The following is a 24,942-nucleotide window of genomic DNA, read 5'->3' as shown; positions in this document are numbered from 1 at the left end:
GGCAAGAAAAACTGGCATTGCCATTTTCAGACAGGTCTCTTGACCCCTGATCTCAAGATACCCACGAGTTAGTTTAGTTTGTCTTAGTCTTTTTTTTATGTCAGTGAATTTTCCTGGTGGGACAGTAGGGCTTCCATAAGAAAGCAGAATCAATTTGATCTAAAACAGCAAAAAAGTGGGACCTTTTGACTTTCAAAGAATTTAAATGTGTGGGGGAACAATTTGTACCTATTTTGTGCTCTGGGCACACAGCCTGTTTGGATGAAGTGGAGGGTGGAAAACCTATAAATAAAACAGACAGACACAGCATATTTCAGTCCAAGTGAAGCTCAGATGACTCTCCCTGGATAAACAAAGGTTAAATTCTGATTTGCAGCAGGAGTACAGCCTATGGAGCAGACAGACAGATGCCTCCCAGCAGCAGCTTCCTGCACATCCTGCCCTCCTCAGCAGACAGCAACATCCTCCAGCTCCGAGCAGAGGACACGGAGCAGCCTGCAGCCATGGGACAGCATCAGCATCTCAGCAGCTGGAGCACCGGGGAGGACCGGGCGGTGTCCCTGCCGGACTGAAGGTGAGTTATCCCGGCTAGATGTCTCTGTTTTTGTGGTGTCTCGGGACCAGTAGTCTACTCCTTAACTCCTTGAGTAGAATATTTAACCTTCAGGATCCAGATGAGGTCTCATGTGTGACCGCTTTCCTTTGGCTGATCGCAGTGTGCCTATTTTAGAGATGAAGATGATGAAGGTGTGATGTTATTGACTGGGTGCATGGGAGGATGATGCAGTGAATCAGCGTTACTGTGTAGGTGACCCGTATATCCTGCATGAAAAATGACACTCCAAACTCCATTGAAAAATCTCGCACTTTAAGTGTTTTCTGACTTGTCGGAAGGTACATTTACTAAATAAAAAATATATATTTTTAAGGAATGAATGGAGGCGACTGGTGAATTCGGCTTCACTTGATCTACCAATATCAACTAATGTCAACGTTATAAACTTTAGAAATGTTTCGCATAGTATGCTAATCCAGCAAAGCATCCTGCACCTCCCTCCAGTTGCAAACAGCGTGCTATACCGTGCTAAAGGTGAGGTAAAGTACATTTGGAAATGGTGATTAATGGAAATTGTGTGAGCCGAATTGAGGAGCAGCGCTGTGTGATTAAATACATGTATTCAAATACTTTTTTAAAGACCTTGGTAGCTTCCGACAGGTAAATTCGCGGCGGATTGAACCCTTTTCAAACGACATTTGGTGTGATTCGCCCATCCCATAGAAAGGGAGGACGAAAACCTTACGCTCAACTATAAATAGCCTACAGACCAGTAGCAAGTTGAGCTGATGCTGTGGGGCGTACAAGTGTATAACACTGAAGTAGGCCCATTAAAGACATGTGGATAAGGTTGTAGATAGATTGTCTCTGAGAGACTTCAGTGATTACAACATCTGGAATGTAGTCTGCAAAGTTCCCAGCCCTCCCATGGGAAGTTAGTCAAATATTCATCACATGGCACTCATGCTGTTGCTGATATAGCCAGCTCACGCTGTGCAGCAGAAGTTTTGCTGTAGTAATTCTGTCCAGTTGTTTATAAAAGTTATATTCTAAAAAGTGATCATCAGTCTTTAATGTTTATAAAAGTGCTGCTTTACATAGTTCCACACCAAACATCCCATCTAAAAATATAGGAATTAGCCAAAACATACTATACCCTAGCCTACTGCAGATACAGTAGATAGATAGATGATAGTCTTTAAATAAGCTTTCAATGAGAAAGAAACATAGGCTACTGTGAGTCACAGCTCACTTTGAGCTGCTTCTTTTAGATGTATTTTTTGTTACATTTGTTGAAATTCTCATCACATCCAGACAGCATTCAATAAATCAAATGATCTGACAAAAAAAAAGGAAAAACAATCTGGTATTTGTGGCTGTGGCAGAACTGTAATAAGCCCGTCCTACCTACCTGTCCACCTGCGCACCTAGCCCGTGCACTCAGGCAAACAAAAGTTCCCAAAATGTCCAAATACTAACATGCTATCTTGACAGCTGCGAGTACTAACAATAGCCATGTTCGTGGGTGCCTACTTAAGTGGGGGTGCAAGATTAGTGACAGGCAAGGGGAACATTTTCATTTAATTAACACCTGAAAGTGTAATTTCCTGCAATATAGAGCCTTCAATCATGACCAATAAAGCTGTTCTTTCACTATAACCTCAGTTTATATTGCCCTATATACTGTATGGTTCCCAGTGAGACAGTGGTAGGTGGAAGAATATTTTGTAAAAGTTAAATGCATCAAATGCACTTTGAAAGCCAAATAATGAGGCTCTAGAGATCTACGAAGAACTTTGTGCTCTAGTAGACAATTTAATCACATTGGTTGTATAGATATGAAGTGTCACGATTCTGCAGGAGAACCCAGAAAGCAGGCTCCGACTTGACAAAAGATGAACAATATTTATTAGTGAACAGGAGCGGTAATGATGAGGGGTGGGAGATCATCCAGGGAGAGGCTGATGGCAGGAGAGAAGGTCCAGGTTTGTGAGCTGCTGGCAGGCTTGAGGTTTGGCGTGGCTGGTCAAACTGTGCAGACAGAGACAAAAGTTTAGACAGTTGTACAGAGAGACGATCCGGCAGAGACTGAAGATCAGTGCAGTGCAGATATACTGTGTGGTGAAGAACTGATGACGACCAGGTGAGCTTGAGTGCTGAGGCAGAGCAGGTGTGGATCGCTGCAGGCAAGCAGACCAGATTGATGACAGAGTGCAGCGGCGGAGACCAGCAGGAACACAGACAGACAAGCACACTCAGGCTATATTCAAACCTCATACTATACAAGTAGTACGTACTGATTTGGCCAAAATGTAGTATGTAGTATGCAGTATGCGAACAAAAGCAAAATTGACAGTGTGCCAAAAATACCCAGATGTCGTACTGATTCGGAAAAAAATCTCCAGTATGCATTGGACCAGTCCACCTTGCCTACTGTATCCCACAATGCAAAGCGCTGGACCACGCTACAGGCTACGGTTACAACAACTAACAGCAGCCAAAAACGGCTCGTTTTTTACATTTTTCATTTCTATTTCATCACTAAATTCACTACTGAACATTTTTGAGTTGAGAAATCAACTGTGTAGATTTATTTATTTTGTTTAAATATCACAACATAAATGTTCATCCTAAATTAACAGGAATCTTTGTTTATCTGCGTTTTTGGAGTTGAAAAGCTCCACAATCGCCTGCGGGCATAGCTCGCTCGCCAGCCGGCCACTGACGCTCACAGACCGGCTAGAGAGCAGCAGAGTGGCGAGGGAAAGAGCAGCCTCTGACGGAGCAGAGAGACACCTGCTGAGACAACATGACCCTTTTTAACATTCCTCTGATATCTGGAGGGAGATCAGTCCACTGTTTTGTTTCTGTTACAGAAAAAGCTGTTTGAGTAACGTAAATGTTGTGGATCAATGTTTTATATTTACCGTCTCCCCTCGTTGATGATCCTGTTTGCCACAGACAGGCAGGACAACTCGCACAGACAGAAAGAAAATGTCACTAAGATGGCATCGTGACATGAATGGTGTTGGCACAGTAAAAAAAGTCCCACTCAAAGCATGGCAAACGAGATGGGGTCTGTGTATCAAGACGGGACTCGGGACGGATCGCCATGCCAGTTTTTCCTCTCCAAAATTTAGCGTAACTTCGTAGCGTTATTTAGCGATCTTCCTGACAAGCATGACTTGATTGGTACCAATGGATTCTTTAGGTTTTCAAGCTTCGAGTATCTTAACTTTAGCTTGAAAACTCAGCTCGCTACAACCTCTGAAAGACAGAATAGTGTCGGAGTGTTAAGGGGTTCAGAGAGAATTTGCTATCTTTACTCTCAATGTTTTTCATTTTGGCGCCAGTGATTTTCCTTTGGTGCCGTCTAAAACCTGTTTGGGGGTCGCCAAAAATTCTTCTATGCAGGAAAAACCCAGCAATGTAATTTTTAATTCATATAGCCAACTACATTTTAAACAGACAGATATAACTAGTATTGATCTAAACTAGCTCAAATGTTTAAAAATAGCAAAGTTGTATGATAAAAAAGGGGGGATGCAAAAACACATGTTTCCTCACCCTAGCAGCTGCTTCGCTTGCTGCATTGCTCAGACGCCTATATGGCCATTAAGGAGGTCACGATACCAGAAACTTAGTAGTCGATACCAATACACACATAACTCTAAATACTAATTCAATGCCTCGGTAAAAAACAAAAGTAAAACAATAAATTCAATGAACATCCACTCATTTATTACCATTTGCATACTGTTTTTTGTTAGGAAGTTAAACAGGTCATAATTCACTATTATCGATTTTATATTGCTGTGAAAACATCTTCTTCAAACAACTGGATTTATTCAAGTTTGTCGACAAAAACTACTTTATAAGATTACATTTGAACACACCATGACAAGGTTATAAATAGAGTCTGAACCGGAGCATCATAATGTAAATCAGTGGCACGTCCCTTGTTGAAATGGAAGATAAATTCACTTTTAATCAACTTTTCTATTTTTAACATTCTTATTTACGGGAGGGGTTTGCTGCATCACTACAGCCAATGGTGTTCAGCCATCCCACCCTCTCTCCTCTGCAGACTATTATAGCTCTCTGGGATGTCAGAGTTCTCTGACGTAATGACACACCCGTTCACGGTATATATGCTGAGCAGCACAATGCAGTCGTAAAGCACAGAACACGCACACACACACGTCACTGGGAGATGATTCTGTTCGAGGTCATGATGATGCTGAGTCATCTCTCTCTCTGCTTCTTTCAGCTCTGTGCCTCTTTAAGCTGTGAGTGTGTGTCAGGGAGAGAGAGGCTGAGCTTCACATCAAGGACCTTCCTCACAGCATCACACCTGTCTTGTTTCTTCCTGCATCTGTATCTTTCACACAGTCAGTTGGATATAACAAGAACTGATATTATCCACGTGTTGTAGTTTTATGATATTCATGTAGAGGCGACGGGTCGTTTGTAACCACTGGGGCAAAAAAGCCCAACCTGCTGGCAGCAGAAACAAGTGTGGTTTTAGTGGTACTGAGTAACTTTAATGCATAACATAAAACATCCTCGGTTGTTGCTGTTATTTATCATTATTCTGTAATTTAATGTCAGTGGCTGAGGCCTATATGTGCCCCACGCTCGCAACGTAAAGTGCCCTCAGTGTGAGAAAACAACAATAAGAGCAATCAGAATAAATTGCAGGGACCGTTCCTCAGGGGCTCTGTAAAGGTTTTACAAAAGTAACCGTGGAAATAAAAAATATAAATATAACCAAACGGGAACCTTTAGAGAATGTTCCAGGAAGGTTACCGGTTTGCTGGGATTGCACCCAAAACTGTCCACTTCCACGTTTGGAAGGTATCAATTGTTTCAAAGACCTCTATAATGGTGATACTTTTTTTTCTAGCTTTGACTCTTTATGTCCTAAATTTATTCTGCCATGTTCAAATCTGTTCCGCTATCTTCAGGTCCATCTCTTAGTATACGCACAAAGAATCATTATGGGAGAGCCTTTTTAAGCTATCTCCGACTCAGACGGGGCTTATATCTGAAATGTATCTAAAAACCTTGTCTCTGAACAGCAACACAGTCTCCCAATCAAAGTCCAGATGGGATGGGGGACTGGGAGCGGAACTGGCGGAGGACTGGTAGGAGGTAGCATTAGACGGGGTGGATTCTTCATCATCCTGTGCTCATTGATCCAGCTAAAGGTGGTGCACCGAGCTCACTTCAAACAATCTAAATTGCATGAAATTGACTCCGATTCCGATCCCAGATGTGATTGTTGCGGCAGTCTACAGGCAGACCTCTCACATACTGTGTGTTCTGATCATGCCTGAAGCTTGGAACATATTGGTCTTCGATCTTTGGCGTATTTTTTGACACAGTTGAATAACAGTTTACAGCCTTGTCCGTTACTGGCCATTTTTGGGGCGCCAGCGGAGCCTTTCCCTTACAACTCCAACGAGGTTGACATGATTGCTTTCGCAACACTTCTAGCCAGGCGGAGAATACTCCTAACCTGGAAGTCGTCTACTGTGCCTCCAATCTCTGCCTGGCTGAAAGATATGATGTCGTTTTTGCATCTAGAAAAGATAAAGTTTACGCTTTGAGGATCACTTTCCAAAGAAGAGGCAACACTTTGTCTTCTATTTTAATGGCTAGTCTGTTCTTCCTCCTAACTGTTTGTTATGTATGTGCAACCCAACCGGTCGAGGCAGAGGTCCGCCCACCCAGAGCATGGTTCTGCCCAAGGTTTCTACCCGTTAAAGGAACTGTTTGTAACTTCTATCATGTATAAATCATTGCGGGTCAGAGTCCCACTCCCCACGGTGTCTCATGTGTGGCTACGCTGTTCAGACCCAGACTCTAACACAAACTGCACGGAAGCAGCAAAACCGCAAAGTTTGTGCAGAAATGAATGCTGCAGCTCCTCCAGACCAGCAGATGTTTCCTGTGCCGTTTCCTGCTGCTGAGTGAATGGACAGGGCTCTGGAGCGAGTAACGTTATCGTCTCCGACCGAGGCTGCGGTGTCTCCCCAGTCCCTACACCGACCGCGGTCGGGAGGCCGCAGCAGGAAAACACAGGAACAGCATTGATTCATGGAGAGACCTTCATCTGGTCAGCTAACATTACTGCCAAGCAGGTGAAATATAGAGTGATATTGTGGTTTTAGCTGACGTGTGTCGCCTCACTGTTTTGACCGATGCTCGTTCATGTCTATGTAGAGCGAGCACAAGCGCGAGCAGCAGGACGCTGACCTTCGTTGACTTAACGGCCACAGGTGTCACTGTTAACAAGCAGTTTCTGATTCTTACGTAGAGTCCTTTTAAAGGGGAGTTTTTTCTTGCCACCGTTGCACCTAGCGCATGCTCATGGGGGGTCTCTTGTTGGGTCTCTAAATTATAGAGTAGATAGGGTACGAGACAGGGTTGTTTCTAATCTACGTAGCCCAAAAAAAAACTGACTGGGTTGTCTTAGTTCACAGTTTGTAGGTTGGTACTCCAGATAAACCTAAATGTATGCACACAAGCACTGACAAAGTGAGTTTATCATGATATGTCCGCTTAAAGTATAACTAACTAGAGATCATCATGTGACGGGGTCACACCAGCCACAACGCCAAATTAGACCAGGGGCATAAAGTGGTCCCACTTCGCCCACTTCCTACCCACCTACTTCCGGCTCCCTTGCTTGGACCACCAACATTTTTAAACTCGACCTTCATTTTGATCTCAACTACACACCTGTAAAGTTTCGTGACTGCATCTTACACAGTTGTGACGCTATCACGGTGACAAATTCTGTCCACAGACAGACAGACAGACCTCTAAACACCAGGTAAAGTACTGTAAACCTCTTCTGTGGTAGTTCCTGCTAGAGAAGGTTTCACATTCTTACTACGAGTAAATGAATTAGAGTGAGATACTAAAATATGCTGTGTGTGTGTGTGTGTAGGCCTGTTGGTGAGCTGCACTTAGGGGTTGAGAGCAGCTCAGTCATATGGCTCTCTTAAAGAGCCTTTATTCTCTTAAAGTAAACAGGAAATGTTTTTTTTACTGTGGTTGTCAGTGACAGCAGGGATACATGAATGCATAACGTATTTGCACTGAATGGTCTCATGAACATAAATCTATCCTATATAACAACAGGCCGAGGCATTTCTACATGAAGCTCATGTGAAAAATAAGGTGACAGTGAAGCTTTGGCCAGCGAGGTTAGAACAACACAGTTGAGAGTAGTTGAAGGTTTTGTTCATGGTTAGATAAGAAGATGCAAACTTGTTGTTAGAAAACCTCGAGTTGGGACAAGTGGAAAAAAATTATCTCCACCCTCGGGAATGTTCCATTACTAATTCAATGTCAAACCACTATTTATGTTCCATTTATAGTCTTTTCTTCTCAATATAACCCCTTCATTGTGGGAAAACAGACTTTTATTACTATTCATGCATTTTAATTATTTATTATTATTATTTCAAAGCATCATGCTCATTTCACACACACACACACACACATATATATACATATATATATGTGTATGTGTATATATGTATATACATACACATATAGAAATATACATATATATACTGTATATATATATATAAAGAGAGAAACAAAACAGTTAAACTATTCTTCCTCATGTATCCTCTCTCCCTGAGGTATAGTCTGAAAAGCAAACATGAAGTAATCTTACATGAGAAGGGGAGGAAGGGAGGGTGGGACAGAGATAAAACTGGAGCTAAAAATGGGGTTTGGGAGAGAAAAGAGTATTTTAGTTTTTGTGGTTCTGTGAATCCTGCGTTTTTTAACACACATAATATACAGGAAATATATATTTTTTTACTTTATTTTATGTACCAAGAAATCAGGTACAAAATAGCTCAATGCTGTCAAAATGAATCGATGCTGTAGCTCCCTCAACTCAGATTATTAGCAATGATAACAATCATAACTTAATATAAATAAACATATATCGGCAATATAAGTGGCAATACACATAGCTACTAGTCCACACACACCACAAACAAGCTGGTTCACTAAATGGATTTCCAATCTAATGAACAATTATATAACAAACAGGACAAATGTCAGCATTTAAAAGAACTTCTCCGACAGGCACTAAGTCCAGCTGCAGCTGACTGTCTCCCCATCTCCCGTCCTCTCTCCTCTCTGATCACCTATCTCTCCTCCTCCGCTGTCTCATTCAGACCGTTCAAAGACAGGGTTGCTAAGAAAATAAGCACCACTAAAAGCAAACATTATTGGCCTAATGTTACCTGTGTTCTCCTTTAACTAACGAACTAAATGACTAGCTCACTTATACTCCCAAGCCGAACTATCTAACTAACTAACTAACTAACTCGGTTATACTCCCAAGCCGACGCCCACACGGACACCACCGACTCGGTGGCTGAGCTCCGGGCGGTGTGGGCGGGGGTCCCCTGGTCGTCGCACCGCTGAGAGATGACTGCCCACCGTAGAGTGTCGGTGGTGTCTGTGTGGGCGTTGGCTTGGGAGTTCAATTGAGTTAGTCATTTAGCTCGTTAAGTATTGAGACATTTCACTCAAAACTACATGTCAACTTTATGTTGGCGCTAGAGAAAAATCAGTAGCAGACATCATCTGGGGACCACGAATGCCTTTGTGCCAATACATCCAGTAGATGTTGAGATATTTCCCAGGATAAGTGAAAACTTCTGATGGTGCTAGAGGTAAAGTCAGAGGATCCCCAGAGTTATGAGGGTTCATCCTCTAGGCATCATGGATATATGAACCATTTCAAGGCAATCTATGTGATAGTTGTCAAGATATTTCACTTAAAGCCAAAAATGTCAACCTGCTGGTGGTGCTATGATTCAGATTGGTCCTCTTGGTATCATGAAAAAATAAATTTCATGGCAATGGTAAATGGACTTGCATTTATATAGCTCCTTATAGTCTTCTGACCACTCAAAGCGCTTTACACTGTCATCATTCACCCATTCACACACACATACATACACTGATGACAGAGGCTACCATGCAAGGTGCCAACCTGCCCATCAGGATCTAATCTAAATACTCATTCACACACCGATGGCTCAGCCTTCAGGAGTAATTCGGGGTAAAGTATCTTGCTCAAGGACACTTCGACATGTGACCGGAGGAGCCGGGGATCGAACCACCGATTACCTCTGAGCCACAGCTGCCCTAGCCGTAATCAACCAAATATTTTTTGGGATATTTCAGTCTTGACCAAAGTGGTGGATCCTAGAGCCATGCTGTTATATTGGCTAAAAATACACTCAGCAGCGCAGTGGGCTTTATTTGCCCTGGGTTTCGACTCTCAAGATACACGCATGTTGCCTCTGATTTGGTGGAGGTTGTAGGGGCCATATATATATATATCCATCCATCCATTATCTGTAACCGCTTACAGACATACTGTACTGTGGATAAATGGAGCTGAGTGTTTAATTTTATTCATATATCATTATACCACTTGCTGTACGGTGAATTATCCACAAAAATGTATTTGCACTCAAAGATGGTGAAGTAAAAATAAGCTATTTTACAGATGTTTAGTGGTGAGTGCTAATGTTACAGTATGTACTATCAATGCCTAACCACCCTAAAACATTTCAGAGGGATCAAGTGCTGATAAGTGTGTGTGTGTGTGCGTGCGTCCGTGCATGCGTGCATGCGTGCGTGCCTGCGTGAGGGGCGTTAATGGATGCTGATAAGCCAGCGGGAGGGCAACACTGATAAGCTGCTATATGTCATATGTTAAGTCATAGTCTCTGTTACGTGACATACGTAATCTACGTACATACGTAGATTACATTACATATTATGTACATACGTAATATCATGACGTGATATACACATAATTATATGCAAATATGAACCTATATCATATAGTATAGTGTACAGTACTCATAAGTAGAGCACAGAATGTATTACAGGTGTAAACTAGTGTGTTTTTTCATTGCTGAGCTATTGAGGATGAGGTGCCTCTGTGTAGATAGACAGGAAAGGTGGGGCTAAGGGGAACCCGTACGGTACAGGAGGGGCACACACTGTATGTCTGCTGCTTTTAGCTTCTTATCCAGCGCACACATTTTTACATTGTTTATCAACCAAATCTCAACAGCTTTTTTTGTGCAATTTTTGTTGGCACACTACTTTGACCTTAACATGTTTGGATGTGTCCACCATTGACTGGCAGGAAAATGGTAAGAACTAACTATTTGTCAGCTAAAGAAATATGTTAGGTTAGCAAGGTTAGATGCAAGGTTACTGTGTTTTGCAAAGCTTGTGCATTTATAGATTATATAGCTTGGGCAAAATTACAAAAATTGCATATTTAAATAGGTCTTTAAGTATCACAACAAGATAAATGGGCTATACAGGTCTGTGCATATTTGCATTAACATGCATGAAGTTCATTTTTTGTAAAAAGCCGAACACCAAAAAAGTGTAAAATATAAAGAAATTAAAGCTCAAACGTGGTTCAGATGTCTGCAGATGTGTTCAGGAATGGTTGTCTGTTGATAGTGTGGTATCAGTTCATTTTCTCTGTTGTCTTTTTCTTTCATTTTCGTTTTTTAATGTGATGATCTTCATGCTGTTTGGCCCATCGATAGGCTAACAACTGTTTCCTGTGTTCTACAGTATTTTGCCTAGATGCTGGTCAATACTGCTGTCAGTACCTGAACCTGGGTTTGCTGTGTGTCAAATTCGTTTTTTGATAATTGAACACAACTCATTTACTTACGAATATGCACCATTTATTTAAGTTCTTGAAATTACATTTGACACAGGGCTATGAAGTTAAGTAATAACTAATAACTTGCATTTAATCAAACTGCCACCGTGTTGGCCTGCTGGGGCCCCCGGGGCAGCCGCCTGCTTTGACCTGGTTGATAATCTCGTCTTGACCACGCCGCGTCTCTGACTTTGCCGTGAGATAGTGTTTGGGAGTCACTTACGGTTATGTTTCTGTCATTCAACGTGGGCTGTCCTTGTCTCCCTCTCTGCTACAGACCCCTGAGCTGTTGGACTCACGGTCGTAACCATGAACCATGAACTGGCTCAGCAGGGTCTGATTGCAGCCACAGTGGGACATATACCTTGATGGGGCATTTCCACCTTTTCAATACAGAAAGTGAGTCAGCAGAGCTTTGGGATGATCAATGTTTCAACTAACCCTTTTCATTTAAAGCAGCTATATATCATATTATTACACGGCTGTGTTGAATACTCGATTCTGATTGGTCAATCACGACGTTCTGCGTTCTGTTATTTGTGTATAACAGACCGTTGCTATTGGCGCAGCTCTGACTTCGGACTCTGGAGTTCCGTTTTTGTGTCAAAATATTGATTTCTTCAGTAAGTAGCCGTGTAATAGGCGGGATAATGTACAGCTAGCGGGTCATTGTTGTGAAAGAATCCCCTTCAGGGCGATAAGAGACCTCCGCTTTGCGTCAGGGTGCAGCATCGCCCTGAAGGGGATTCTTTCACACCAATGACCGGCTCGCTGTACATTATCCCTTACTTAGCACACTAATATTCTATTTTGTATTCTTGTGTGCTAAAAGATGAAATATTACCTCATGAAAGTTTGCTAAAATTTCTTACCATCCTAAAAACAGGTCACTCCAAGTGCTTTACAGAAGGAATAGAAGTGCATGAGAAAATTTAAAAACAACCCAATGAAGAAGAAAATAAGATAAACACACACACTGCTGCATTCTGAAACGTTAACTTGAGCTACCAAATGTCACATGTTAATATTCTACTTTAATACAACCATTACAAAGCTAATGCTGCTTTCACATTAACAGCTAATTCACATCATTTCATTAACATTGTAATTATGAGCAAGCGAGGGGGGGGGTGGTCTCCCATGCTGCTCTGTGGAACACCTTGGGGGTATCAGTGGGCAACCTCTGGTTCTGAAAAGTGAAGTCAATTTAGAAGTTCCTTAACCCTGCATTCTTTCTAACAGCCAGCAGGGGGCGACTCCTGTGGTTGCAAAAAGAAGTCTGATTGTATAGAAGTCTATGAGAAAATGAGCCTACTTCTTACTTGATTAATTACCTCAGTAAACATTGTAAACATGAGTTTATGGTCTCAATCTCTAATCTTCTTCAAAACAGCATGATGTTCATTTAGTAAATTATGGTCCCATTTAGAGTCAAATAGAAGATAAAGTAGGGGATGCTTTAGAGCGGTGCTACTTTGTGATTGACAGGTCGCTACCACGGCGTCGTCCGGTCTGGAGCTTTTTCTGTGTTTTCGTCTTACAACTTTAACCCTTTCACAGTGTGTTTTCAGGTCATCAAAGTTAATTGTAACATGATGGTCGCCTAAAAATGTCTTATTCAGTGTTCAGTTGTACCTAGCTCCACCCTCTCATGTCACTTCTGGTTGCAAAAGACCAAGATGGTGACGGCCTAAATGTCGAACTCGAGGCTTCAAAACTGTAGTCCACAAACCACTGTGGTGTTGTCACATTGACTACGTCCACTTCTTATATACAGTCTATGGTTGCACCACTCACGGTTCACAGACAAGTGGAACAGACTTGTTGGCTTTTATCTAACAGAACAATTTACACAATTTATTCAAAAGAAATCTATTTCTTCCTCTTTTCAAACATTTCAAACTGACTGAAAAGAAGAAGGAAGTTAGAAAGATAGAAAGATAGAAGAAAGATACAGAAGTGACAGGTTAGTTCATATGGATTTATCTTCCTCCCTTTCTCTGTTTCCCAGACTGACTCTTGATGTTTATCAGTCTGCAACAGAAGACTTCATCAGAGATGATTTGAGGCTTGTATATTTATATATATTTGTTAACTCACACTGTGTTTCTTTGTCTTTTAATTGAGGTTAGGATGGGAGGTATTACTATAAGTAAGCTAGCTTTAATCTTCCTTATCATTCTTGTTTCTTTCATCCTCACACTGACTCAAACCCGTAAAGACAACAGCGACATTCATCATCACTCGGTCACTATAGCTTTTATCTGGTTATTAAAAATCTTACACAACATTTCCCATTTTCTATATCTCAGTAAATATAATGTGTCTGTAACATGTGGATGGTATTAGCTGCTGTATAATGGGAGTGGCTGTCATTCTCAACTTTTATAGAGCCAAGCAACATTGCAATAACAGATACAGATGAGACACATGGCACAAATGTGTTTTTTCTCTCTCTAATGTCTCAGTTTATAGTATTATTATTGTATTTACCTAAACTGTATTCTAACCTAATCCCTGAATCCAAGTTGTAGCCCTTAAAAATCCTCTTAAAGGAGTCAGTGTTCTCATTAAAAATCCTGAAAGTACCCAGAAATGATTAAATCTTCTCTCTCCATGACTCAGATTGAACCTCCGCTATGACTGAATCAGAAGCCTCTATGGAGGGGGAACATACCCCGCCCTACATGATCTTTGTGGTGGTCTTTCTCTTCTTCGTCACCGGACTGCTTGGCTTCCTCGTCTGCCACCTGCTGAAGAAGAATGGATACCGCTGCCGCACTGGAGACATGGACGATGAAGAGGAGGAGGAGGAGAAGCTTGAGGGAAATACAGACGGTGGGTTGAGAATAGACGAGGAGATCATAAGTATCTACAGTAAAGGGGCACCCAACAGATGTCACACATACATCAGTTTACTCGTCTTGGGGAGTGATGTTCAGCCTGCGAAACCATCTGCTGTTTTCTGGGCTCTGGAGGAGCTTTGTAATGTCAAAAATAACCCTGGTGATGTCATCAGGGTTATCTTGGACTTCATAGCAGAAAGTCTGCGTGTTGAAAGGAATGGGCAGTTAGGCTACCAGGCAGGGAGGATGCATGTTACTGTAACATGAACTAAAATACAAATACGGTATTTATACCATGGTCAAAGAAAATACTGGCTTCTCCTCAAACACATGCTGCATTTCCACTGAATGTTACGGCACTACTCTAGGAACCATTTTTGGGGGGTTTTCCATTGACAAAAGTTGTGGGTAGTGCCTGGTACTTTTTTTGGTATCATCTCGGTCGAGGTTCCAAGATGGAGTTGAAACACTACAGTGATCACTGATTGGTCAGAGGCTGTACTGGACAGTCACTTGTTCAACATCCCGCACAAAGTCAGAGACAAAGAGACATATACATACATTTTCTTACAGAATTAGTGAAAACTACATGTTGAGGATCAAAACTGCTAAGTAAAAATACTTAGCAGTTTTGATCCTCAACATTTTGACCATTTGTCATCGTAAGCCATTTTTTCATTATGCAGACAGTTTCCAGAGAATCGGGTCCGGACATTGTCCAGAGTTGCCCCTTCACACATGTAGCAGCCAACAGGAGATTGTCCGTGTCAGACGCTTTCTCAGCTACTGAGAATACTGCGTTTGGGTTAGGCGAGGGGTGTCGCCTGGTTTGAGCATGCAGGAGGCAGGAAATTAAGTAAAAACACTGTGGCCACGTAGCCGGTTCGTAATTTGGTCATAAACAACCAAGTCCCAGAATGTCGGCGTCTCTCCAGTTTGACATTTTGGTTGGCGTCTTCATGTAAATGACCCCTCTTCTTCACCCTCGGGTGTTTGTATTCTTCTGGTTTCACGCCGCATGACAGAAATGTCATCAACACGCCTACTCGCTCGCTGTGAATTCTCCGTACAATGAGACACTCACAAACCTATGTGGTCTTCTTTGAACTCTGTGTTACAGTTACTCTCACACGCTCAAAATTATTCAAACATACACTCACTGTGATACATAAAACTGTCTATGGTGGAACATGGACTTCTTTGAGGGGCATAATAACTATTTTAAAAATAGCTGAATAGTACTGCAATATTTAAAAGTTGTGGGTTTAATCTGTTTGTTGTTCTGCTGCGTTTCAGATGCGGATGAGGAGAACCAGGACACAGTGGAGCAGATTCTCAAATGCATTATTGAAAATGAAGGTGACAAAAGAACTGCTGATTGAATTCTGTTTAATTTACTTCAAGTTAAAGTTAAAACTCATCAACATGAATCTATTCTAATCGTTTGGTTTATTTTCCTCCTTCACTGTGTTGATACATGTGATGGTTGAAAATGACACAAATATATACCTTGCAAATGTATTATCAGATAAGATCAGTATGTCTCAGCAAATCCATCTACCGGTACTCAATTAGTGCGTCTCTTATATGGGTTCTTCCTGTTGTCTCCTCTAGCTAATATGGAAGCCTTCAATGAGATGTTTGGAAACCAGAATGTCTGTGTGCGCCATGACCCCAGGTGAGCTCATCCAACAGAGTCTGTATGAATCTGACACAAGAAAACAATATATTCATTTTTTTCTCATTTTTTTTTTGAGCTTCACAAATTCTGGAATCCCCTGAAATGAACAGTGTATTTTGAATGTCACAGAGCAGTCACACTACGTAACTACTGCATGCAATATAGTTGGCCGTTTTAAAACCAGCACTCAAGGACTTTGCATGTTCATGAATCCAAACAATGTCAAGGGTAAACAATACTGATGTAGTCTAATCACTGATTTCATCTGACAAACTAAGCCGATTGATGTTCTATCTTGATTTGTTTAACGTTGCAAAAATTATGTTCTCAATGTACCCAACAACACAAACAAATTAGAGGTGGGTGATATATCGAATATAACCAATGTGTTGTGGCTTGTTCTACGTGGGATGTAGTAAATGGCGCGAATATTGAGTACAAATGAGGTGTGTGAGGTCTGTGTTTTTGTATCTGGAGGGAAGCAGGGAACAGGGAAAGAGCCTGGAGAGAGAGCGAAAGAAGTGAAGAGCCGGCCGTCAAAGTTAGTTTACATGTTGAGGTCGGAAAAGGTGATGGAAGATGCCAGCCTCCACTTCAAAATGGAAAAAGACAGTCAAACTAGCAGCAACATTACACACACTGTTAGAAGTAGAAGAGCCTCGAGGAACCTTTTTGGGGTTCCTCACCATTGCTTCTGTGGAGGAACCTTTTCAGTTCAAAAAGGTTCCTTGAGGAACCCCTCAGGAAGGTACTTCAAGGAACCACTTTGTTGGGATCGGGGTTCAATTTTGAACTCATTAAAATAATAATGACATTATTATTACTACTGTTTTTATGATTAATATTAGGCCTTTTATTGACAATGCATAATTGTTTTCTCATAGACATTTTATTGAACCAAACTATAGTGAGTAATGTACTACACACCTGCCACTATAGTAAGAATAATGTTGATGATAATACTAATAATAATGTTGATGTCCAGGCTGCGTAAGGAGTCCATCGGTGGTGTTCCTCCCCATCACCACACAGTCCACTCAGGCGCCGACCACAACTCCTGCCACCTCTGTGCACAGGTCCGATCCAAGAAGGGCCGACGACAAAGCCGAACCCCCCGCTCTAAACATCGACCTGGAGAGCAGACTGTCTTCTCTGTTGGCAGGTAACAAACCATTGAACCTCTGTTGAGTGCATGTTGGGATAGAGCAGCAGAAATATTTAATCCTGAATCATTATCCCTTCAGGTTCCGGGTGACGCACAGTGATAAGAAGCCCCATGGAGGTCCTAATCCGTTGGTCGGTTCAGGGGACCAGCTGGACCAATCACTGGACAGCGAGGAGCGGAAGGAGGGCGGGTACAATCTGAGAAGCATGTTCAAGGATGTCCGAGCGCCTTCAGAGGGCTCCAATGGGGTCGCTCCGAATGTAGGGAAACGCAGGAAGAGTTCAACTATATTCGGGCTGAGGCGGGGCAGCGATCCCGTTGGCTTGAAAGTAAGAGAGGGGACTGGTCGGGAATCAGCAGGTGTTAGATTCGCTATTCAGAAGCAACCTGTAGTGCTCGAGGAACTGTTGCAGGCAGAGAACATTGAAGTCGCTCCCGAACATCGTACTAAACCTGGTATCAAACCTGAAAGCGAGCCCTCAAAGAATCAAATGCCTGTTTCACCTCGACGTGAGGTTAAAACCTCAGGTGCTGTTAATTCTCCATCTTCCCAAAGTAAGGATCGGGCCCATGGCTCTAATCCTGCACATGAGGACGGCTCTAAACATGGGCCCAGTCCTGAACCTCGTACGATCAAACCTTCCGTTGGGACTACAGCAGCTACCGCCCCCAGCTCTCTTCCCATTCCATGTCCTGCTTCTTCTGGACAGACATTAAAGTCAACTGAGAAACAAGGAGAAGAGGCATTTGATCCTGGGCCGGTCCAGACCTCTACACCCATTGCCCCCATGAATGGATCCATTCCAGGTTTCACTTCTGTCATTCCTGCTGTTCAACCTGAACCCTGTTCTAGCACAGCTTTTCCAGTTACCCAAACTCCCCCTGACCCAGGCTCCAGCCCAGATCTGGAATCAGGTTTTGGTGCTAGCTTAGCTTTGATAAGCCTACAGTCATCTTCATCCTCTTCATTAAAAACTCCTATCTCACCCATGGCGGCCACTCCAAGCCCCAAACTCCCATCAGGCCGAGCAATGTCCAGTCAATCCCCTATTCCATCTTCATCCTTTGGAAGAAGTGCTAGTCCATTACAAGCCCCAAGTCCCTCACCTGCTAGCCCCAAACTTGACACCATGCCAACATCACCACAAACCCCCTCTTCTTCTCCAGCTGACCAAAACCTGACCTTCAGAAGTTCACCTCGTCTGACTTTGAAGTCAGGAAGTGTGACGTCTGTAACATCTATGACCAAAGGGGATGTGATTTCAAGCCCATTATCTCTAAAGGAACAAGAGCTGGAAGGAGCCAGAATCCCGAAGACAGAAGAAAAGACAGAAACAATGAGGGTGGGGATTCTCAAAACAGCTAAACTTTCACCAGCTAACGGAGATTCTAAAGGCTCCACGCTTTACTCTCCCACTGATCAGCTTTCTAAAGACAAACTGAGCAGTTTGCCTCTGTCACCTTCCAGTCCACTGTCCCCTTCCTCACCTATAGGGAGCAGAATAAGTAGCGTGACCATCGTCAAAGCCAGCCCTGACAGCAAGAGAGAGTTTTCTGTTGCCACCATGGTGGAGGAGAAAGAATCCTCTACTTCAATAAAAGACCACAAAGGGGCGACTTCTGAACTCAGGGTTGAATCAGAAATAGCAGGAACTATTCCAGCAGTTGGTCAGGGAGGAGAGGTTTATGTTTCAGGTGTTGGACAAACTGAAAGTCAAAGTGGAGAGACTCCTGGAGCAGAGGTTGGGCCGAGGGTGAGCCAAGAGAAGGATGATATGGTGCAGATGGAAGATATTAGGGACTGCAAAGTGACGCAGGCGGAGGAAGCAGGGAGGGTGGAGGAGGAGTTGGAGAAGAATGTGAACATTTAGTCTACACTGGACTGATGGTGGAGTCTCATATCGAGAAGTGTTGAGTGTTGAAGTAATCATGAACAACTGACGAGCTGGTTGACCAATGGAGAATGATCAGATGCTCTTCCACTGCTAGATTTAAAAGGATGATACGATGGATGTTGCATGTTTTAGCCTTTTCACCACAGATCACATATACTTTACATCATGGCTAACCGTTTTGCAAACCATGCCTTTGTGTTTTCGATTTTTGAATGTTTTTTCCTACTTTTGGGGGCGTGTCAGAGTTGAGTTTTCCTTTGACTAAATTGTTTTGTGACAGTGCTGATGGATTAGTTAGTGTCCAGGTGGTTAATTGACCTGCTAATGGACTGATCACCTTTGAGTCTTTGACCAGAGCTGTGTGATTAATTTATTGATTTGGTAACCATCATGATTATTTATTGATGTATGAATGTGCTAAGGGCTGGCAACCTCTAATCTCATCTATTGATCCTGCTGATTGTGAATCAAGATTAACAGCCCAAGCACAGGGGAGCAACAGTCGCTGGATGGGCAGCTTATCCAACGGAGATATATCAGTTTAGTGCAACAAGTTAATGTGATTATGTTTGACTCCATGCTGTAGTGGGCAGCTTTTGGAAAGCACAGTATTTTGCCAGGTGCATAAATCAGTCTATTCCATTTTTCTCTAAATTTGGAGCGGCCATCTCTCCCACGACGACCTGTTCACACTCCCAACTCGACGCTTGGTCAGTGATCCTCTGCGTCGGATACCGAGGCACCCTTAAGCGTCTGAATGAGACGCATCGTGCTTTCAACTAACTGCAATGTAAACCCACACGCAGCATTATTAGACAGTCAGAGTAACGGATGTAGTATAAAGAGCGAGAAAGTCCACCTAGGGAGGAAGTCGGGGTGGAACGGGTCAAACAAACACAGGACTTTCACCCAGGAGACTGCTCTTCATGTCCCGTTTGAAACCAAGTCAACGTTGACTTATTTGACCTTACTTTTGTTACGTAACTTACATACTTAACTCTCACTGCATATGCATGTTACAGTAGGTAACAAGCGGAAACTGACACATCCAAAACTAATGCTAGAGGGTTACCTAGAGCGTCATAGTTTGAAGCGTAGGGCCACTGACCAAGCTGCCGGTATTTCACAAGTTGGGAGGGAGAATGTGTTGCCCATGAGAGTTTAACCCTTATCAATGTTCACACTGCCCCCTACAGATCCACCCTCCCCTGCACAGGTACCCTGTTAGTGCTAGTGAAGAAATAAGGACTTGATCCCTCACTGGCTTCCCACCACACAAACATTAACAGTTGTTTTGAACATGGGTCTTACGTGGTGGTGGCCACCACCTAACACCCTGTCAGCAGTCATTGATGTGACCATATAGAGAAGTCACACCACTAATACCAGTATAGTAGTAATAAGTTCTTATACTAGCGTAACCCGGCACTTCCACTGCTAAATATACTACATTTCCTGTGTACCAGTCACTCCAGTCACAGACTAGTTTTCTGGAATTGTGAAATTAATATCCAGTAAAAGGTTGGCTTTTTTTTGTCTTTTTATTCACAATACTCTTATTCTGCTTATGCCATTTTGTAATGTGCTCAACATGAATTAAACCAGGAAAGTAAAATAAAACAACAGCAAATGATAGCTACAATGGCGAGAACAGCCATAGACTTTGTACTCCGTGCTGATGATTGTATTATCAAGCAGTACATGCCAAGGCATGACAGTGTGGGAGCCCCATATGTGAGATAAGCTCTCAGACTACAGAGACGTGAAACTTACTTACTTACTAATAAACTCTGCTGTTCTTAAAGCTGTGAAACTTAAAGATAATGCATTTTAAAGTATGATGTGTATTTTGAAGTATAACAGAGTATTTTAAAGTCTAACTTGTAAACCTTCTACAGCAGATAAGAGACAAGCAATATTATACATTGGTGACTTGTGGAACTCTCCACTGATATTATGCATTTTGTTCTCCCTCATGTGATTATACAATAGAACTCACTGAGACACAACATTATATCCATCATACCTGCGAAACTATTCATTCTATAGTTGTTGTTTTTTTCAAATCTACTAATTCCAACATTGGAGCAGCCTGGTTACAGGCAGTAAGAGCTGTGGTTTCTATCATAGTTACAGGTGTACCATGTTATACATAAAGTATATATAGAAAACTCCACCTTTCACCTTTACTGTGTTTCTGTACTCTCTAAATACAAAACTACAACAATGGCCGTTATATACCAACATCTAAAGGCGTGTTCCATGGTGACCATTTTTTTTTTTAAATTTAGGGAAATACAATTTTTTTTTACAACCTTGGTTTAATTTTTATACTTCCAACTGAAATAAGGATGAAATGTGTGGACAGAGAAATAGTAATTACACAAAAATTGGTATCAGAAGACTTCATAAGGAGTTCATAAAGTGTGTGTGTTTTGTTTGGAATACATAGAAAAGGAGGAGCTAGGTAATTACTGGGAGTGAGCCACCATGACTGAAGAAAACAGCTAAAGAGATGTGAACTTGATCCGCAAAAAGTCCAAAACAATAAGAAATCACAGTACTGACCCAGGCACCGCAGTGCAAAACATCAACAAAAAGGAGCACTTAGAAACAGAGGAAGAAAAAGCAATAAATGATTTTGAGGATTACAATATATAGACAAGATGGACACTTTTACCTCCTGCATGATGGCAATTCTTAACGGGTCGATCTGTTCACGCATTAAAAAAAACCAATGTGTCACTGACAATAGCTGAGCCTCTGTGGTTGGCCATGCAGATAGTTTGGGTTTTATATGTGCTCAGGTTTTGAGATATCTTCCTCTGAACTTGTATCCACCCAAATAGTGAAGGCCAATGAAATGTCCTCATAGTGGGGCAGCTAAGCTGAAATATTCAGAACAATTGTGCATTTTGCGATAAAAGCAACAAATTTGGCACAGATGTAGGTTTATATGTTATGAAAAGATATAGATATCGGGGCGCCGCTAATTTGGCCGCCTGGGGGCCATGGCAGCCATTTTTCAAAATGGCCGCCAAATAGGCGCTAAATATTCCAAAATGTTGCAGAAAACAGATTTTATGACTCTTGATGATTTCCAAGATGTGTTCAAGCTGATTAGATCAGATATAAGAAGATCACAGACATGTTTTGTTTTACCTCTTTATTTTTTTAAGGGTGCTTTTTAAGAGCTTTTAACCTGAGAAAAACTTGAAAACCGAATAAAAGGAGCATGGTCACTTCAGGGTCAAACTTCACACACTTCAATTTTACTGCTAATGAAAAGAGAAACACACTGATGGAAAGCTGAAGATCTTGCCGTTCTAACGGTGGTTGTCATTCTATCATGAAGGGCAAGGGGGTGAAGATTGACCCTGAAGTGACCATGCTCCTTTTATTCGGTTTTCGTGTTTTTCTCAGGTTAAAAGCTTTTAAAAAACACCCTTAAAAAAGGTTAAAAAAAATGTCTTTGATCTTCTAACATCTGATCTAGACATCTTGGAACACATCTTGGAAATCATCAAGAGTCGTAAAATCTGTTTTCTGCAACATTTTGGAATATTTAGCGCCTATTTGGTGGCCATGTGGAAAAATGGCTGCCATGGCCCCCAGGCGGCCAAATTAGCGGCGCCCCGATATCTATATCTTTTCATAACATATAAACCTACATCTGTGCCAAATTTGTTGCGTTTATCGCAAAATGCACAATTGTTATGTTTAACCGCCCTGCTATCACCAGATAACCGTAGGGTTAAGTGAGAAAATATGTAATCTATATAATTTGACGGAACTGAACCTTTGGGACTGGGAGTATAGGCGTCTCTCTTGTTTTTCACAAGAAACAACATGGTGATATTATTAAACCCTATAGGGAATCTGTGTTTATTAATATTGGCTGGCACTCAGCCCAGTGTAGAGTACAACCGAGCCTCTGGCCCTGAAGACTCCCTCTCCAGAGACTGGTTAAAACAGAAGGAGTTTATCAGACACAGTTCAAAGGTTTCGGGTCAGAGGTCAGCGTCATTTCCTGGCCTTTATGGGAAAGCAACCAGGAGGTCTGGAGTCTGTTCATCCAGTTTTCCTCTCACTGCATGTCTTTCTTTTGCCCCCAAATTTTCATTTCAACCATTTTCTGTTTGACCGTGTGACCTGTTTTTCTTTTCTTCTCAAGCTAATGTGTGGACAGAATGTCTCCATCCAATAAAGGGTAAACCACAGTACATTACCTGTATCCAGACCTCTGCAGTACTTTTAGATAGTTTCATGATCTGTTCATGTTTGTACATTTTTCTTAGGAATGTTTGGGAAAGTGTGATGCAGATAGATTGTGTGTCTCCCTCTGCTGGTCACCAAACACTTCACACATCACCCACCATCGCTCCAGTAAATATGCACATGTATCATCATTTACTCTAATAAAATAAATACCAAACTATGCTTTTCAAACCTGTGCGAGTGCGTGTTGTGGGTCCTTTATGTCATCACAACATGACATCAGTCAAGGATCATTACCACCTGGATCATTAGCACTATATCACACCAACATGTTACATTAATAGCCGTACTATTGGTATAATGCACTATAAAGCTTGCTTAATTAAATCCATAACGATAAAACAAGGCAAAAGTGAGCATGGCTCAAATACCCCCGCTCAGTGCTTAACCCCTACTGAAGTAGGGCTAAAGGTTTTGCCCTTTTGGAACTAATGGAATTAATGGGCATTAACTAATTAAGTATTGGGCACCCTGGACCCCCAAAAGGCACAACTAGAACACACTGTCAACCATCATACCAAATTTTAAGTTCCTAAGTTAAATAGTTTCAGAGTTCTGCTCTGCTTACAAATAAAAGTGTGACACGTGAACGGACAGAATGACGGACACGCGCAGCGCTATACCCCCGACTACGTTGTCACGGGGTATAATAACACAAAAAAAGATTACCGGTAAATGGTTCAATTTGACTAAAATGCAAAATAATACTTCTATCTCTGTAGAGATGGACTATCAACAGACCTTGGATTTCCCTGCAGGCACATCATAACATTTATTCTCATGTTGTAATGTAATGTACAGTTTATTTGGATTGGCACTTTTACTGTTAAAGTCAGAATTGAATACATACTTATATATTATTCTGCAAGAAATGTGTGAGGGTCACTTGCCACTCAGCAGGCTGGTTGGGTTCATTATCTCTGAGGAGAGGCAGCTGTGGAGCCTAATTGTCCCTGATGAGGATCAGGTGGTTGAAGCCTATACCTACCTATGGTTTCAGTGCTCAGGGGCTGACTCATTGTCAGAGGTAGTGAGAGTGCTGTCCTGTTTTTGCTCCAGCTGTATAGGGGTGTGTGAATCTGCAGAAGTACCATGTGAACCTATCTGTGGGATTCACCATTTAGCTTCTTCTCAGCGCTGGTGTCTCTTAGAGTGGGTTAGGTCTGTGTGGCCTGCCTTCGCTGGTTCTTTTATTTCAGTTATGTTCTAGTCAGCTGCTCTGCAGCGGTGTTTTAGTTTTAGTCTTCTTTCAAGATATATTAAGTGTAGGGAGCCTTCCTTTTTGGCCCGTTTTCATTTGGTGTTTCCCCTCTCCCTTTAAATCGCTACTAGGAGTAGATAAAGGCTTCAACAACCTGATCCTCATCAGGGACAATTAGGCTCCACAGCTGCCTCTGCTCAGAGATAATGAACCCAACCAGCCTGCTGAGTGGAAAGTGACCCTCACAAAATGAGAATATTAATGTGTGAACTGGTGTGTTCTACATGTTTTCTTTACTGTACTATTCTTTCAATATTCCTTAAGATAGTATTTTAGCAATTTTTCCAAAGCCACAAAATTTAAAGAAACATTCACAAACATTTTATTTCAAACATTGTGCAATGGGGTTAAATATAATAATGAAAAATAAATAATGATAATACATTTTGGCAAGGGTTTTTGTTTGTTTTGTTTATATATATATTATATATTATATATTATATTATATTATATATTATATTATATATTATATTATATATTATATATATTATAATATATTATATATTATAA

At 41.8% G+C, this 24,942-nt stretch overlaps 1 protein-coding gene across 8 annotated transcripts; it reads left to right on the top strand.

Annotated features, from left to right (window-relative positions):
• The first annotated feature begins 377 nt into the window (after positions 1–377).
• On the top strand, positions 378–21,627 carry rell2 (RELT like 2). Of its 8 annotated transcripts, none has more exons than XM_037780852.1 (8): positions 378–574; positions 11,584–11,705; positions 13,439–13,458; positions 13,932–14,144; positions 15,449–15,511; positions 15,767–15,830; positions 16,819–16,995; positions 17,078–21,627. In XM_037780852.1, the coding sequence occupies exons 4-8, from the start codon at positions 13,946–13,948 to the stop codon at positions 18,867–18,869; spliced, it is 2,295 nt and encodes a 764-aa protein (XP_037636780.1). In that variant the 5' UTR covers positions 378–574; positions 11,584–11,705; positions 13,439–13,458; positions 13,932–13,945; the 3' UTR covers positions 18,870–21,627. The 8 variants fall into 8 exon arrangements, with proteins under 8 accessions (XP_037636780.1, XP_037636779.1, XP_037636781.1 ...); XM_037780851.1 differs by lacking the exon at positions 13,439–13,458 and adding an exon at positions 13,318–13,374; XM_037780848.1 differs by lacking the exon at positions 378–574 and adding an exon at positions 9,720–10,773.
• The last annotated feature ends 3,315 nt before the right edge of the window (positions 21,628–24,942 follow it).

This window comes from Sebastes umbrosus, chromosome 9 (assembly GCF_015220745.1).
Source record: "Sebastes umbrosus isolate fSebUmb1 chromosome 9, fSebUmb1.pri, whole genome shotgun sequence".
Taxonomy (NCBI): Eukaryota; Metazoa; Chordata; class Actinopteri; order Perciformes; family Sebastidae; genus Sebastes; species Sebastes umbrosus.
The sequence above is the reverse complement of the archived record's forward strand: the minus strand, read 5'-3'. Positions and strand labels throughout refer to the sequence as shown.